The sequence below is a fragment of the Heterodontus francisci genome, chromosome 18, assembly GCF_036365525.1.
Source record: "Heterodontus francisci isolate sHetFra1 chromosome 18, sHetFra1.hap1, whole genome shotgun sequence".
Classification (NCBI taxonomy): domain Eukaryota; kingdom Metazoa; phylum Chordata; class Chondrichthyes; order Heterodontiformes; family Heterodontidae; genus Heterodontus; species Heterodontus francisci.
Window position 1 is genome coordinate 35,221,082 of NC_090388.1, and position 16,357 is coordinate 35,237,438.

Genomic DNA, 16,357 nt, shown 5'->3' on the forward strand with positions numbered 1-16,357 from the left:
CAGCAATCCCAGGACAGAGATGTGAGCATAATAGCAGGGGGGGGTTGTTGAAATGGCCAGCAACCGGAAACTCAGGGTCATGCTTACAGAGTGTGTGGAGGTGTTCTGCAAAGCGTTCACCCAGTTTGCGTTTGGTCTACCCAATGTAGAGGAGACCATGCTGTGAGCAGCGAATACAGTATACTAAATTGAAAGAACAAGTAAATTGCTGCTTCGCCTGAAAGGAGTGTTTGGGACCTTGGATAGTGAGGAGAGAGGAGGTAAATTTGTAGGTATTGCTCCTCCTGCGATTGCAGGGGAAGGTGCCCTGGGGAAGGGACGAGGTGGTGGGGGTAATTGAGGAGCGGACGAGGGTGCAGCGGAGCGAACGATCCCTTTGGAATGCTGACGGGAGGGGAGGGGAAGATGCGTTTGGCAGTTCATTATTATGAACTTTTGCATCAGTATTTTCCAGAAATAAATTCTAATATTGTCCTTTACTTTTAATGTTTCTTCAAGTGAAAGGATCAAAAATAAAGCTGCAGAAGTTATCAGGGGCATGGTATGAATTCTGAAGTGAGACTTCCAAAATTAGGGGTTTTCATTGTAGCTAAGGAGGTTAACATGGTGACCAGATAGAGGTCTTCAAGCAAGGTATGGTAAGATAACGCTGGTTTGTTTCCTGTCGCTGGCAAAATTGCAACAAGAGGGCAGAATTTTAAGATGATTGGAAAGAGAATTTAAGTAGAGGTAAAACAAAAGCATTTTTAATGCTGAAGGTGAATTTTCAACAATAAGCAGTTATTGAAACAGAATTCAGAAATGCATTCTTATAAAACAGAATTAAACAGTTGTTGGGTATTCATGAGTATGAAGAGGAACCAGGAAAGTACAATTTAGATTTGATAGTTCAGCTAGAGAAATATACCAGCAAAGACTCGATGGGCCAAAAAATTCTGGCAGATGGAGTATAATGTGGGAAAATGTGAAGTTGTTCACTTCGGCAGGAAGGATAAAAAAGCAGAGTATTACTTAAACGGAAAACAACTGCAGAACTCCGAGACGCAGAGGGATCTAGGTGTTCTAGTGCATGAGTCACAAAAAGTTAGTATAGAGGTACAGCAAGTCATAAAGAAGGCTAATGGAATGCTATCCTTTATATTGAGAGGAATTCCAAATATAAGTAATGATATGCTTCAGTTATACAGGGCATTGGTGAGACCACATCTTGGATACTGTCTGCAGTTTTGGTCTCCTTATTTAAAGAAGGACGTAAATGCATTGGAGGCGGTTCACAGGAGGTTTACTAGATTGATATCTGGAATGAGCGGGTTGTCTTATGAGGAAAGGTTGGACAGGCTGGGCTTGTTTTCACTGGAGTTTAGAAGAGTGAGGGGAGACTTGATTGAAGTATATAAGATCCTGAATGGTCTTGACAAGGTGGTCGTGGAAAGGTTTTTTCCACGTGTGGGAGAGTCCAGAAGTAGGGGGCACTATTTTAAAATTAGGGGTCGCCCTTTTAGGACAGAGATGAAGAGAAATTATTTGAGGGTTGTGCGACTTTGGAACTCTCTGCCTTAGAAGGTGATGGAGGCAGGGTCACCGAATAATTTTAAGGTGGAGGTAGATAGATTTTTGCTCGGCAAGGGAATCAAAGATTATCGGGTAGATGGAAGTGTGGAATTCGAGCCACAGACAGATCAGCCATGATCTTATTGAATGGCGGAGCAGGCTAGAGGGGCCAAATGGCCTACTTTTGCTCCCAATTCATATGTTCTTTGTTGTAACAGCCTATGATTCTGCAGTCTCAGAAAATAGTAAGTTGATTGATGTTATCTTAAAAAATGTATTATTTTAAAAAGCATAAGCATTTTAGAATGCTTTGCAGGTGTTCCATCAATGTCGCAGCAGTGTTTTATCCTGTGATAAATAAATTAGTATACTTACATATTCACTTTCCTTCTAGAACACCATTGCATCTTGCATGTGCAGGTGGGCATGCAGACGCTGTTGCGTTCCTTGTGGAAAACAAATCAAAACTAAACATCTGTGACAATGATAATCGCTCCCCTTTGATGAAGGTAAGGAATAAATAAGTGGTTACTGTATTGACCAAATATTTTGCATCTGTTTTACATTGCATGCATTGCAATGTTCCATTTGAAACTTATGCGTTGCACTCTGTATCAACATTTGGCTATAGTGTCAGTTAAATCTGTAGGTGGCATTGGTAATAATGCTTTTCAATGTTAGATATAAAACTTCAGCTGAGAAAATAATAGTTGATTGTTAAGCTTGAGCCTGCATGTATGGAGGTTCTCGCCACTAAATATCATTGTGGAGCAGCCCAACGTTACGTCTCTGGTGTGGTAAGAAGTAGACATGTTGACAAAAGTAAGTATTTAAATTTAAAAACAAATGTATATCTTTTTGTCCTCTTTCTTCCCCTCCCGCCCCCCACCCTTTCCTTTCCCAAATTGAGCAGGGGGTTTATTGCTGTCCCACTGTCCATTCCCTCAACAAAGCATCAAAAACAGTTTGGAAAACTCTCTCTCTTCACCACACCCTCTCCCCCAATCACTACTATTCATCCAAACACCCTCCAATCCTCTTATCCCCTCTCGCTTCATGCAGACCTTCTTGTCCTTTTTGTTCACCTCAATCCTTTCTCTTCCTGGTCTGCTTTACTTGTGTCTCTCTTCCTCCCCACCTCTTGACTTGGTCTTGATTCTTCTTGTGCAACGTCATGTAATATCTACTTGTCTTTTTATTTATAAGAAAATGCCAAATTTGCAAATAGTGAGCAGTGTATGGGTTATCTTGTCTTGAGTGCAATAAATTTGAATATTTGTCTTAAATAATTTTAATTGTAATTTTCCAATTTCTCTAGATTTGAACATTACGCATCTATTTTAAAAAAATGTTAAAATATACTGATGCAGAAAATCTACTTGTTGATGTCTTTGTTGTTGCACAAGGGAGCCAAGACCAAGTATGATCCCCAGGTGTAGTGGGGTTATAGTCTAAGGATGATTGGACCATAGTTTGCAGACTTAATTCAGTTCCATTTTAAAGTTCTATTATTCTTGCACAATACTAGACTTTTAAAAATATATTTATTTATAGTTAATAAGCAAACTTACAGCAATTTAGGAATCGAAACAGTAGTGGTGGCTGGTGCCACAGCACTTTCTGTGCATTGCAATCTGAGAAGCTGAGAGACTCAAACCTGAGAGGCTACGCCACCAGTCTTGGGAAGGTGTAATTATCTTTCCAAAATGAGGACCTGGGATCCCAAGAGCCTATCAATGTTTGGATCAGGTCTCTGTGAATGTTAACATTTGACAGGTCCCTCTCCCATGTTTGTAGTTCAATCTTTTGAAACAGAATATATATTAACCACAGGTGAATAGAGCAAGCACGTAGACAGTTGCAACCTAAATGCAATAACTAGGATCATGTCAGTATTGGAAGATTACACACAGCAATGTTAGATGTAAAGGAAATATCTAAAGTCATACAAGAGAAAGGTCAATGTAGTGAAGCTGTTGCATTTTAAAACACAGCAAATATGAAGGAAGTGACAAAGCCACTATATTTCTGTTTTCTAGAGTGAGTTACAATACTCTATCTTTGCAGTTCTGTTAAGTTATTAAACTGAATTGTTTTGTAAGCTTGATTTTTATCTGGTGGCCACAGCCATTTTTGGAATGAAAATGACCAAGCACGGCTGGCAGTCGCTTAAATCTATGTTATGGCCAGGTGGGTGATGGCATGGGTGGTTTCCAATTGTGAAAATTGTTACTATACAAACTTTTTGTCACATCATCCACAGGCAGTACAGTGCCAACAGGAGCGTTGTGCAGTCATCTTACTAGGCCATGATGCTGATCCTAACCTTGTGGACATTAATGGAAATACTGCCCTGCATCTTGCTGCTCTGATCCCTAATATCTCTTTGGTAATGCATTTGATGGAGCATGCAGCACACGTGAATGCTCGAAATAAGGTGCTTATATGTTCTTTTTTTCAATTGTTGTAATCTTTTATATGTCCTTTTCCACGTTGTGCAAAATTGCCATACTTTCTTGGGTTATGGTACAATAAAGTACGTGACATGTTGCAGATAACATAATGCCTGATACAGTTCAGTACATCTGGGTATTACTTCTTAGTAGATGTCAGATCATTTATGGCATTGACTCCAAATTGAACTGTTTAAAACTGCATATATTTAATATAAATTAGATGTCGTCTTATGCCTGTTTGGAATGTGCTAAGCTTCAGTTGCACTTGTAATTGTAGCCTGAACGTTAACTTCGTGTCAAGTTATTAAATTCTCAACAACAATTGCCTACAAGAAATCAGATTTTAAAAATCATATATTATGCTATACTACAATGCACTGCCTTCGGTTCTAAAAACTGGGCTGGAGAGAGATTGCAGAGTAGTCAGCAGCACACAATGGTCTGGATTTTGGTCAGCGACAAAGCAAGAGTGCTCGCCCCTGACCTCGAAGAAAGCTCCGCTGAGCGATCTAGTGATCTCTTTGGCGAGAACTTTAACCAGATATTGTGAAGGGCGGCCAGCATGGCGGGAGAACTTTGTGCTGCATGCGGCGGGCAGATAATTGATCTTGTTTAAGAGGCAATTAACTTAAATTTTACAAGTGTATTCAGATTTTTCCAGACCTGTACCTATACCACGGGGCTTCAAAGCCTCGCCAGGTATATGGAAGTGATGAGCAAACAGGAGGTCAGTTTTGACTGCAAACGCCATTGAGTACTGGCAAGCCTTGGCAGGGAGGGTGGAACAGTGCGGGCATTGGCATAGACAGTGGGGTGAAGGGGAAAAGGTACCAAAGCTGCGGAGGCATACCTCCAGAGTGGCATATTGATGCTGGCACTCGTGTGGGCGGAAGGGGGCTTTGGAGACTGAGTGAGTGTGTATGCCATGGGCTTTGATCACTCATGTTGTTACTTCTTCAGTGAGGAGGAACATCAGAGAGGGAGAGAGCTGCAACCAGAGGGGCAGCATGAGTGCCAGCCTCAGTGGGGTGGGAGGAGAAGGACACAGATAGGGATGCAGCCAGTCTCCTGTGCAGAGAGGAGGTTACGAACCAGAGAGGGTCTACTGACATGGCTCAGCTACCTACAGATGTCAGAACTGGAGTGTCGCCGAAGATTCCGCCTCTCCAGGAAGGCGGTCACAGAGCTTTGTGCCATGCTGGAGGATGAGCTGAACCCCATGCGAAGTGATGGCCACCCAATGCCATTGGCGCTGAACATCACTGTGGCAGTGAACTTATACACCTCAGGATCATTCCAGGGATCCACCAGAGAGATGTGTGGGATCTCCCAGTCTGAGGCTCATTGTTGCATCAAGATGACCACCAGTGTCATCTTCAAGAGGGCCGGACAATACGTGCGCTTCTGTACCCGACCCAGACTCGGGCTGAGTGAAGGAAATTAGTATTAGTAAGAAGGCTGTATTGGAGAAATTAATGGGGCTGAAGGTTGATAAGTCCCCAGGACCTGATATTCTGCATCCTAGAGTGTTGAAAGAGGTAGATATGGAGATAGTGGATGGATTGCTGATCATCTTCCAAATTTCTATAGATTCAGGAATGGTTCCTGCAGATTGTAATTTTGTAAATGGGCGCAGTGGTTAGCACCGCAGCCTCACAGCTCCAGCGACCCGGGTTCAATTCTGGGTACTGCCTGTGTGGAGTTTTCAAGTTCTCCCTGTGTCTGCGTGGGTTTCCTCTGGGTGCTCCGGTTTCCGCCCACATGCCAAAGACTTGCAGGTTGATAGGTAAATTGGCCATTATAAATTGCCCCTAGTATAGGTAGGTGGTAGGGAAATATAGGGACAGGTGTGGATGTGTAGGAATATAGGATTAGTGTAGGATTAGTATAAATGGGTGTTTGATGGTCGGCACAGACTCGGTGGGCCGAAGGGCCTGTTTCAGTGCTGTATCTCTAAACTAAAACTAAGATTGGCAGGTAGCAAATGTCACCCTGCTATTTAGGGAGGGAGGGAGAAACAGGGAACTACAGACCTGTTAGCCTTAAATCAGTAGTAGGGAAAATGCTAGAATCTATTCTAAAGGATGTGATAAATGGACACTGATAATCTGATTGGGCATAGTCAACATGGATTTATGAATGGGAAATCATGTTTGACGAACCTTTTGGAGTTTTTTGAGGATGTTACTAACAGAATTGATGAAGGGGAGTTGGTGGACGTAGTATACTTGGATTTTCAGAGGGCTTTTGATAAAGTCCCCTACAGGAGGTTGGTTAACAAAGTTAAAGCTCATGGGATGGGAGGTAATATACTGGCATGGATTAAGGATTGGTTAACGGGCAGAAAACAGTAGGAATAAGTGGGTCATTCTCGCATTGGCAGGCTGTGACTAGTGGGGTACTGCAGGGATCAGAACTTGGGCCCCAGCTGTTCACAATATATATCAATGATTTGGACGTGGGGACCAAATGTAATATTTCCAAGTTTGCGGATGATACAAAACTAGGTAGGAATGTGTGTTGTGACGAAGATGCAAAGCGACTTCAAGGGGATTTGGACAGAGGTAGTGAGTTGGCAAGAACATTGCAGAATGTGGAAAAATGTGAGGTTATCCACTTTGGTAGGGGGAACAGATTGCATAGTATTTCTTAAATGGTGGTTAGAAAAGGGACCTGGGCGTCCTCGTCAATAAGTCACTGAAAACTAACATGCAGATGCAGCAAGCAATTAGGAAAGCTAATGGTATGTTAGCGTTTATCGTAAGAGGATTTGAGTACTGGGGAGTAGCAAAGGCTTGCTTCAATTGTATAGAACTTTGGTTCGACCGTACCTGGAGTACTGTGTGCAGTTTAGGTCCCTTTACCTTAGGAAGGATATTATTGCCATAGAGGGAATGCTACAAAGGTTCACCAGACTTGTTTCCGGGATGGTGGGACTGTCCTTTGAATAGAGATTGGGGAAACTGGGTCTGTATTCTCTAGAGTTTTGAAGAATGAGAGGTGATCTCATTGAAACTTACAAATTACTTAAAGGGATAGACAGGTGGATGCAGATAAGATGTTTCCCCTGGTTGGGGAGTCTAGAACTGGGGACATAATTTCAAAATAAAGGGGAAGCCACTTAGGATCGAGTTGAGGAGAAATTTCTTTACTGAAGAGGGTTATGAAGCTTTGGAATTCTCTGCCCGAGGGCTGTGGAACCTCAGTAATTGAGTATGTTTAAAGCATAGATTGACAGATTTCTAAATACCAATCACAAAGGGATAGGGGGATAGTGTGGGAAAAAGGCATTGAAGTGGATTATCAGCCATGATTGTATTGAATGGTGGAGCAGGTTCGATGGGCTGAATAGCCTACTCTTGTTCCCATGTAGAGCTATAGGGTTCGGGGCCATAGCTGGATTCCCCCAGGTGCAGGATGTCATCTATTGCATGCATGTGGCCATCAAGGCTTCCACTGACCAGCCTGCAGCCTTCATCAATAGGAAAGGCTTCCACTCGCTCAATGTGAAACTGGCCTGTGACCATCACAGCCACTTCCTCCAGGTGTGTGCATAGTTCCTGGGAAGCAGCTACGATGTCTAAATACTAAGGCAGTCGCAGGTGCCAGAACTTTTCAGACCCACGCACCTTCAGGGATGGATACTTGGTGACAAAGGTGATCCATTGAAGACGTGGGTATGCATACCTATGAGGAACCCAAGCACTGCTACAGAGGAGAGATGGCACAACTTGAACGATCATCAAGCAGACCACAGGGCTTGTGAAGATGCTCTTCAGATGCCTAGACAGATCTGGTGGAGCTCGACCGTATGCTTTAGTAAGGATTTCGCATATCATTATGGTGTGCTGTGCCCTGCACAACCTGGTGCTACAAAGGGAGGAGCAATTGAACAATGAGGACATTGTTGAGCATAATGCCTCCTCTGACAATGAGGAAATGGAGGAAGATGAAGCTCAGGATGCTGCAGAGCCCCATGGATGACAGGGAAGCTGCCATGGGATACGTGAAAAGGATGCTCTAATACAGGCATGGTTCACATGATTACTGACAGATGTACACAATACAATAGAGCTTCAGCATTCTGCAGGCCTGGTACTGCCTCCTTCATTGACCTTACATACCATTTACCTGGTCCCAGTTAGACATCGCTGCAGCACGGGGAGTGCTTCGACCTCACATGGCATGGTCCCACCCATCACACCCTTTGACGGAGCCAGGGTGCTCCTGAATTTCAAGTGACCCCAAGAAATGTAAGGTGAACTCAAGCCTTGGAACATCAGATATTTAATGGCAGAACAAATATTTGTAAGGCTCCATGGATGCAAAAAAAGTAACCCATGAACTGCAAGCTAGGTGCTCTTAAATCTCTTGCAAGTGCTCCTACATGATGCTCCCTGTGTGCTTTCAGCTGAGGTGGAGGCAGGCTGCCAACATTGCTCCCCCGTGGTTTGAGATGATATTGGCAATCGTTCCCTCTGGCTCCTTGAGGCCTGGAGGACTGTGACACTGAGGCCTCCTGCACAAGTGCAGGATTCTCCTCTGTTGTTGCTACTGAATGAGGTGCTAGTGTCACTGACAGAGGGGTCGCTGTGCTCACTAAGAGCACCCTGAGTGGAGCCCCCAAATGCATCAGGCACCTGCCTCTCAAGAAACACCTGAGGAGTGTGAGGACCTGGTAGTAACTCCAGGTGTCTCGCCTCGCCTCCCTCTCACCCGGCCATTGATGCAAGAAGCTTATGCAGGTCCATGCGCATCTCTGGCATCCACTGGTTGGTTTGTGAACGTGACCATCCATGAGGGTGGACAGTCTCTCGATGGAAGAAGTCAAGCACGCATATGCCAGAGACATAGTGACACTCTTGGCCTGGATGAACTCTGCCATCATCCGTGCCAAGGTGTGCATAACCTCTGGAAGCTCCACCAGATGTTCCCTCATCTCCTGCTGTAACACCAGCATCTGCTGCATTGCCGATGACTCCAGAGGCCTCGGCTGTCACAGCCTCAGTGAGCTGCTCAGTTGCACCAGATTGTGACCCCAGATCTAATTGCGAAGCAACGTGAGTGTATTTGAGATGGTGGAGGGTGCAGTTGAATGATGTGAGGCTGCCTCCTCCTCCTCTTCAGAGGTGGACGGCCGTCCCCTGATTTCTTGAGCTGTTTGCTGCTCTCTTTGACATGTGAAAGAAAAGAGTAATTAGAGGACAATGCGCATTCCATCGTGTCCTTCAGTTCATCATAGTGTGGAACTCCATGTGACCTGTGGTGAACATATGATTACTATGCCCCATGTTTGCCAGAGGCCCTCTTGTGCCCATCCATTAGGCCACTCACTCTCTAGTCTCTCCACACTCATCTCACCATCTGCAATGGCACAGCCCCCATGCTGCCCACCAAGCTCCAGTGCCACCACCTCCATGGGATCAGGATATGCCACCGCTGGTCTTTGCCCTTTCCCTTGCATTGTGGGTGACTTTTCTCGCAGGGACACAGATGACCATTGTTAGTCGCCTGACAAAGACACTCTTTGCCTATGTTGCTGACTGCCTAACTATGCATGCCTTCTGCATGTGGCCACTCAGCAGCGGCAGTGCAGCAGTCACCTGAGACAGAACAGACCTATTCACCGATATTCTGCTGTGCCGTGTTGCTGCTCGGCCTCATTGCCAGTGACTGGGTTGGCAATCCTTTTCTAACTAGCTCACCTTTATGCCTCGGCACATGTAAGGCCCTAAGGAGAGCAAAGTGTGATGCACCTACTTCAGATTGCATGTGGTCATTTACCCTCATTGGCACTGTACTTATGTTCTATGGATGATCCCCATGACTGCTGACACCTCTGCGATCTCCATCCACATTTTTAATCTGTGACAAGAAGGATAAGAAAATTGTTGATGTAACTTGAAGACCATTTGCTTTTTGTGTCTCAAACTCCTATCACCTGATGCCATTAACACTTCTTTAACATTCTTATTAGAGATGCTAGGTTTTGTTAAAGGGAAGTAATAATCTACTGACTTTCCAAAGACAATTTCTTAATTGTGTCCAAATTTCATTTGTGCCTTTTTCATGGAAGGCTTGCTCAACAGCAAGGTTGTCTCACTAGATACCACATCTGTACTAATAAAATGGCTTACTCCAGCTATTCTGAATGGAATCACCACCATTTTCAGTGACTTTAATCGGTTGTCCTCCCTGAACCTGAAGCAAGTAGAATTTTCATATTCCCTAACCTTACTCTAATCCTTACTACTGCATGAATCTAAATCATATTTCAAGCAATCCATTCCACATACTGTGGATGCGTAACCCCTGTCCAACATAGCGTAATTAAATGAATCTGCGACTAGTACACTTATTACTAGACTGAAGCTTATTGTGACCGGTACAATTCCTTCAGACTGATCAATATCATCATACACTTCCAAACCTTCATGTCATGCATCACTTCGAAAACACTATTATCTGTTTTGGACAATCTGCTGCATAATGATATTTCAAATCATATGTGAAACACCTGTTAATTTCCCAGACATTCCTGGAGTGTGTTCATCTGTTATTGTTACTCCACACATACGAATTTTGAGCAGGAGAAGGCCACTCGGTCCCTCAAGCCTGCTCCGCCATTCAACAAAATAATGGTTGATCTGAATGTAACCTCAACACATTCCCGCCTACCCCCAATAACCTCCCACCCCCTTGCTTATCAAGAATCTACCTCTGCCTTAAAATATTCAAAGACTGTGCTTGCCCCACCTTTTGAGGAAGAGTGTTCCAAAGACTCATGACCCCAGAAAAAATTTCTCCTCATGTGTCTTAAATGGACGACCACTTATTTTTAAACAGTGACCACCTAGTTCTAGATTCTCCCACAAAAGGAGACAACCTTTTCACATCGACCCTGTCAAGACCCCTCAGGATCTTTTATGTTTCAAGTCGCCTCTTACTCTTCTAAACTCCAGCAGACACAAGCCTAGCGCCTCCAACCTTTCCTCAGAAGACAACCCGCCCATTCCAGGTATTAGTCCAGTAAACCTTCTCTGAACTGCTTCCAACGCATTTACATCCTTAAATAAGGAGACCAGTACTATACACAGTACTCCAGATGTGGTCTCACCAACGCCCTGTATAACTGAAGCTTAACCTCCCTACTTTTTTTAATTCAATTCTCCTTGCAATAAATGATAACATTCTATTAGCATTCCTAATTACATGCAATTCATGCATTAGGACACCAGACCCCTCTGCATCTCAGAGCTCTGCAATCTGTGACCATTTAGATAATATACTATTTTATGCTTCCTGTCAAAGTTGTCAATTTCACATTTTCCCACATTATGCTCCATTTGCCAGATCTTTGCCCACTCACTTAACCTATCTATATCCCTTTGTAGTCTTCTTACGTCCTCTTCACAACTTACTTCTACGCCTATCTTTGTGTCATCAGAACATTTAGCAATCATACCTTTGGTCCCTTCATTCCAAGTTATTGATATAAATTGTAAAAGGTTGAGGCCCCAGCACTGATCCCTGTGGCATAGCACTCATTACATCTTGCCAACCAGAAAATGACCTATTTATGCCTACTCTGTTTCCTGTTAGCTAGCCAATATGTTACCCCCTGCACTATGAGCTTTTATTTTCCACAATAATCTTTGATGTGGCACTTATCTCCATTCCTGTCATCTGCCAGATTGGTGAAAAATGTCCCCATCCTCATTTCTTTTATCTGCAATTCTTCCGCTGTATTGATGCTTGCACCCCATATCTGAACGATCTCGAAATGCCACACCCATCAAGTCCTCCATCTTCTGTGACACTGCCAAATGTCCCATTGTGCCATGTAGGCTCCTGGAAATGACTGGTTTCCCAGGAATTTTTTTTAAAGCATCAGTCACCTGATCCAAAAGTGTGTCTCTTTCTAAGAATCTCACTCCAGTTAAGACCAGGAGCCTATCCATGTGGGACCTTTAGCAAACCCAACAATTTGAAAGCGAGCACTGAACAAGGAATTTCCAAATAGAATTTCTGCTATCTTTTATATAGTGTGTTAAATTCCATGTTATATTCCTCTATGGAATAACCATCTGTCTTTTTAAATTTATCAAAGTCTGACTATGCCTCGTATGTGTTTAACAGATCATTTTTCTTATAAAATTTTATCCATAAAGTTCAATAGAAGCTCCAAACCTTCCTCAGTATCCAACTAACTGGGCCTCTAGGTCACAAAACACTTAGCACCTGATCTTGCTTTTGTTAGGAAGTGACAGTGTCAAGACCATGCCTTGTTTTCTTTTCAGTGAGGACATAACCCATGTCCACATATCTACTTCATTTTTCCCTTGGTCATAAGGTTCTGACTCAGCGCATCAGTGGGAAATCATACCCTGACACTACACTTGGTTTCAGCCATTCTCAAAAGTAACTCAGATTACAACCCTCTCTCTGGAAAAAAAATTCTTTGGTTTCCTAAAGGTGAAGATCAGAAACTTTCTCTGCTTCCATGTTATACAGATCCAAGCCAAATGGTGAAGAATGAAACTAGACAGATCCTTTTCATGATGGCCAGTTTATGCACAGAATGCAGCATTACAGTTCCGAAGAAGGGTCACTGACCCGAAACGTTAACTCTGCTTCTCTTTCTACAGATGCTGCCAGACCTGCTGAGTGAATCCAGCATTTCTTGTTTTTGTTTCAGATTTCCAGCATCCGCAGTATTTTGCTTTTATATTATTGCAGCATTACATATCTCTGCCTCCCCCCCATGTCCCAGCAGGCTCTCTTTATATCCACTCAAGTCCTTAATTAAGCAATCCCCTTCACCTGTGTAACTTTAACAACATAATTAACCTACCATGAACACTGGACCCCACTATATACCTTCCTGCAGTCTGAAAAACAACAGTTTACAACTACTCAGTTCCCTGTCACTCAGCCAATTATGTATTCATGCTGTTAGTGTCCCTCTTAATCCATGGTCTCTAACTTTGCTGACAAGCCTGTTATGTGCCATTTTATCAAATGCTTTTGAAAATCCATGTACACCACACCAATCACATTACTTTCATCAAGCGTCTGTTACCTCATCAAAAAAAGTAAGCAAGTTAGTAAAACACGATTTACCCTTTACAAATCTGTGCTGGCTTTCCTTAATTAATTCACATTTGTCCAAATGGCAATTAATTTTGTCCTGAATTATTGTTTCTTAAAAGCTTGCCCACCACCAAGGTTAAACTGACTGGCCTGTAGTTGCTGAGCTTGCCCTTATACGCCTTTTGAACATGGGTGTAACATTTGCAGTTTTCCAGTCCTCTGGCATCACCCCTGTATCTATGGAGGATTGGAAGATTGTGGCCAGTGCCTTCACAGTTTCCATCCTTATTTCCCTCAGTACCCTTGGATGCATCTCGTTCGGTCCTGGTGAATTATCAACTTTAACTGCAGCAAGCCTATTTAATACCTCCTATTTATCAATTTTTAGTCCATCCAGTGTCTCAACTACCTCCTCTTTCACCATGACTTGAACAGCATCTTCTTCCTTGGTAAAGACAGATGGAAAGTACTCATTTAGTACCCAAGCCATGCCCTTGCCTCCATGCGTAAATCCCCTTTTAGGTCCCTAATCAGCCCCACTCCTCTTTTTCACCCTTTTACTATTTACATACTTTGATTCCCCTTTATGTTCGCTGTCAGTCTCCTCTCATACTCTGTCTTTGCTTTTATTTGTTTTTTCACTTCACCTCTGAACCTTCTATATTCAGCCTGGTTCTCAATTGTATTATCCACCTGACATCTGTCATATGTACCCTTTTTCTGCTTCATCTTATTCTCTATTTCTTTCGTCATCCAGGGAGCTCTGGATCTGTTTGCCCTACCTTTCTCCCTCATGGGAAAGTATCTTGACTGTGCCCAAACTATCTCCTCTTTAAAGGCTGCCCATTGTTCAGTTACAGTTTTGCCGACCAGTCTTTGATTCCGATTTACTTGGGCCAGATCCATTCTCACTCCATTGAAGTTGGCCTTCCCCCAACTAATTATCTTTACTCTGGATTGCTCCTTGTCCTTTTCCATAACTAACCTAAACCTTATGATGCTATGGTCACTGTCCCCTAATTGTTCCGCTACTGACACTTGATTCACCTCATTTACAGAACTAGATCCAGCAATGCCTCCTTCCTCATTTGGTCAGAAATATACTGATGTAGAAAATTCTCCTGAACACACTCTAGAAACTCTTGCCCCTCTCTGCCCTTTACACTATTACTGTCCCAGTCTACATTAGGATAATTAAAATCCCCAGTTATAACTCTTCTATAATTTCTTTGCAAGTTCTCCCTGTGACCGCGTGGGTTTTTGCTGGGTGCTCCGGTTTCCTCCCACTTGCAGGTGATAGGTAAATTGGCTGTTGTAAATTGCCCCTAGTGTAGGTAGGGAATATGGGATTACTGTAGGGTTAGTATAAATGGGTGGTTGTTGGTCGGCACAGACTCGGTGGGCCGAAGGGCCTGTTTCAGTGCTGTATCTCTAAAATAAAATAAAATAAAATACTTCTTGCACCTCTCAGTAATTTCCTTGCAAATTTGTTCCTGTATATATCTTTCCCACTAGTTGGTGGCCTATAGAATACCACAAGCAATGTAATGGTACCTCTTTTGTTTCTTAGCTCTAACCAATTAGATTCTGTCCTTGACTCCCTAAGACGTCCTCTCTCTCTCAAGCACTGTAATATTCTTCTTAATCAATACAGCTACCCCTTCTCCTTTCTTTCCTTCCCTATCTTTCCTGAACACCTTGTATCCAGGAATATTTGGTACCCAGTCCTGCCCTTTTTTGATATAAAAGCAAAATACTGCGGATGCTGGAAATCTGAAACAAAAACAAGAAATGCTGGAATCACTCAGCAGGTCTGGCAGCATCTGTGGAAAGAGAAGCAGAGTTAACGCTTCGGGTCAGTGACCCTTCTTCGGAACCCGGAGTTCCGAAGAAGGGTCACTGACCCGAAACGTTAACTCTGCTTCTCTTTCCACAGATGCTGCCAGACCTGCTGAGTGATTCCTGCCCTTTTTTGAGCCAGGTCTCGTTATCGCCGCAACATCATATTCCCACATGGTTATCTGAGCCTGCAGCTCACCAACCTTATTTACCACATTCTGTGCATTCATATAAATGCAAGCAAACCTAATTTAAACTTTATTACAGTCCCTCTTACCCTGACCCTACCTTGTATCTTACTATTTTCCACTGTAGTGCTATCTGTCTCTCCTAATTCTCTGTGCATCTGGCTTTCCTCTCTAATATTACCTCCTGGTTCCCACACTGCTGTCAGGTTAGTTTAAGCCCTGAAACATCCTGAGCTTGTGAAGCCACTATGTAAATGCAAGTCTTTCTTTAGCCACCTAATTTTCCACCTGTAAAATGGGCACAGCACCAATGAATTTCTAGGCCCTGGTGTCACGCTGCAGTTTGCAACCTGCAGCATGATTAAGAAATACAACAACTGGCATAAGTCGTTCAGCCCTTTGACCTAGAATTCCTTTGATGTCAACTGTGAAATGTCTGTGCATCTTTTCACTTTGGAATCAGTCATTTTTGGGATGTGGGCGTTGCTGCCACGGTCAGCATTTATTGTCCATCCCCAATTGCCCTTGAGAAGTGGTGGTGAGCTGCTTTCGTGAACAACTGCAGTCAGTGTGGTGATATTACTCCCATATTGCTGTTAGGTAGGGAGTTCCAGGATTTTGGCTCAGCCGCTATGAAGGATTGACGATATACTTACAAGTCAGGATGGTGTATCAGTTGGAGATGGCGGTGTTCCCATATGCTTATTGCCCTCCTCTTTCTAGGTGATAGAGGTCGTGGGTTTGGGAGCTGCTGTTGTAGAGGCCTTGACAAGTTGCTGCAGTACATCTTGTAGATGGTGCTTACTGCTGCCACAGTGTATCGGTGCCAAGGGAGTGAACGTTTAAAGTAGTGGATGGGGTGCAAGTCAAGCACGCTACTTTGTCATGGATGGTGATAAGCTTCTTGAGCATTGTTGGAGCTGCACTCATTCAGGCAAGTGGAGAGTATGCCATCACACTCCTGACTTGTGCCTTGTAGTTGGTGGACAGGCTTTGGGGAGTCAGGAGGTGAGTTACTCTGCTCAGAATTCCCAGCTTCTGACCTTTTGTAACCACAGTATTTATGTGACTGGTTCAGTTAAGTTTCTGGTGAATGGTGACCACCCCTAGGATGTTATTCGTGGGGGATTCAGTGATGATAATTCTATAAAATGTCAAGGGAAGGTGATTCGACTCTCTTGTCAGAGATTGTCACGCCTGACACTTAAGTGGCATGTAACATTCGTGCAA

General features: G+C 43.5%; 1 protein-coding gene across 8 annotated transcripts in view; it reads left to right on the forward strand.

Moving 5' to 3' along the window:
* si:ch211-272n13.3 (ankyrin repeat domain-containing protein 26) overlaps positions 1 to 16,357 on the forward strand; it is a 260,148-nt gene that overhangs the window by 22,000 nt on the left and 221,791 nt on the right. For all 8 annotated transcript variants that reach the window (XR_010976854.1, XR_010976855.1, XM_068050522.1 and 5 more), the window contains exons 2-3: positions 1,946 to 2,060; positions 3,815 to 3,988. Coding sequence is in view for 6 of the 8 variants with exons in the window: in XM_068050522.1 (XP_067906623.1) it covers positions 1,946 to 2,060; positions 3,815 to 3,988 (289 nt within the window). In the remaining 2 variants the exon portion in view is untranslated. The remainder of the gene's footprint in view (positions 1 to 1,945; positions 2,061 to 3,814; positions 3,989 to 16,357) is intronic.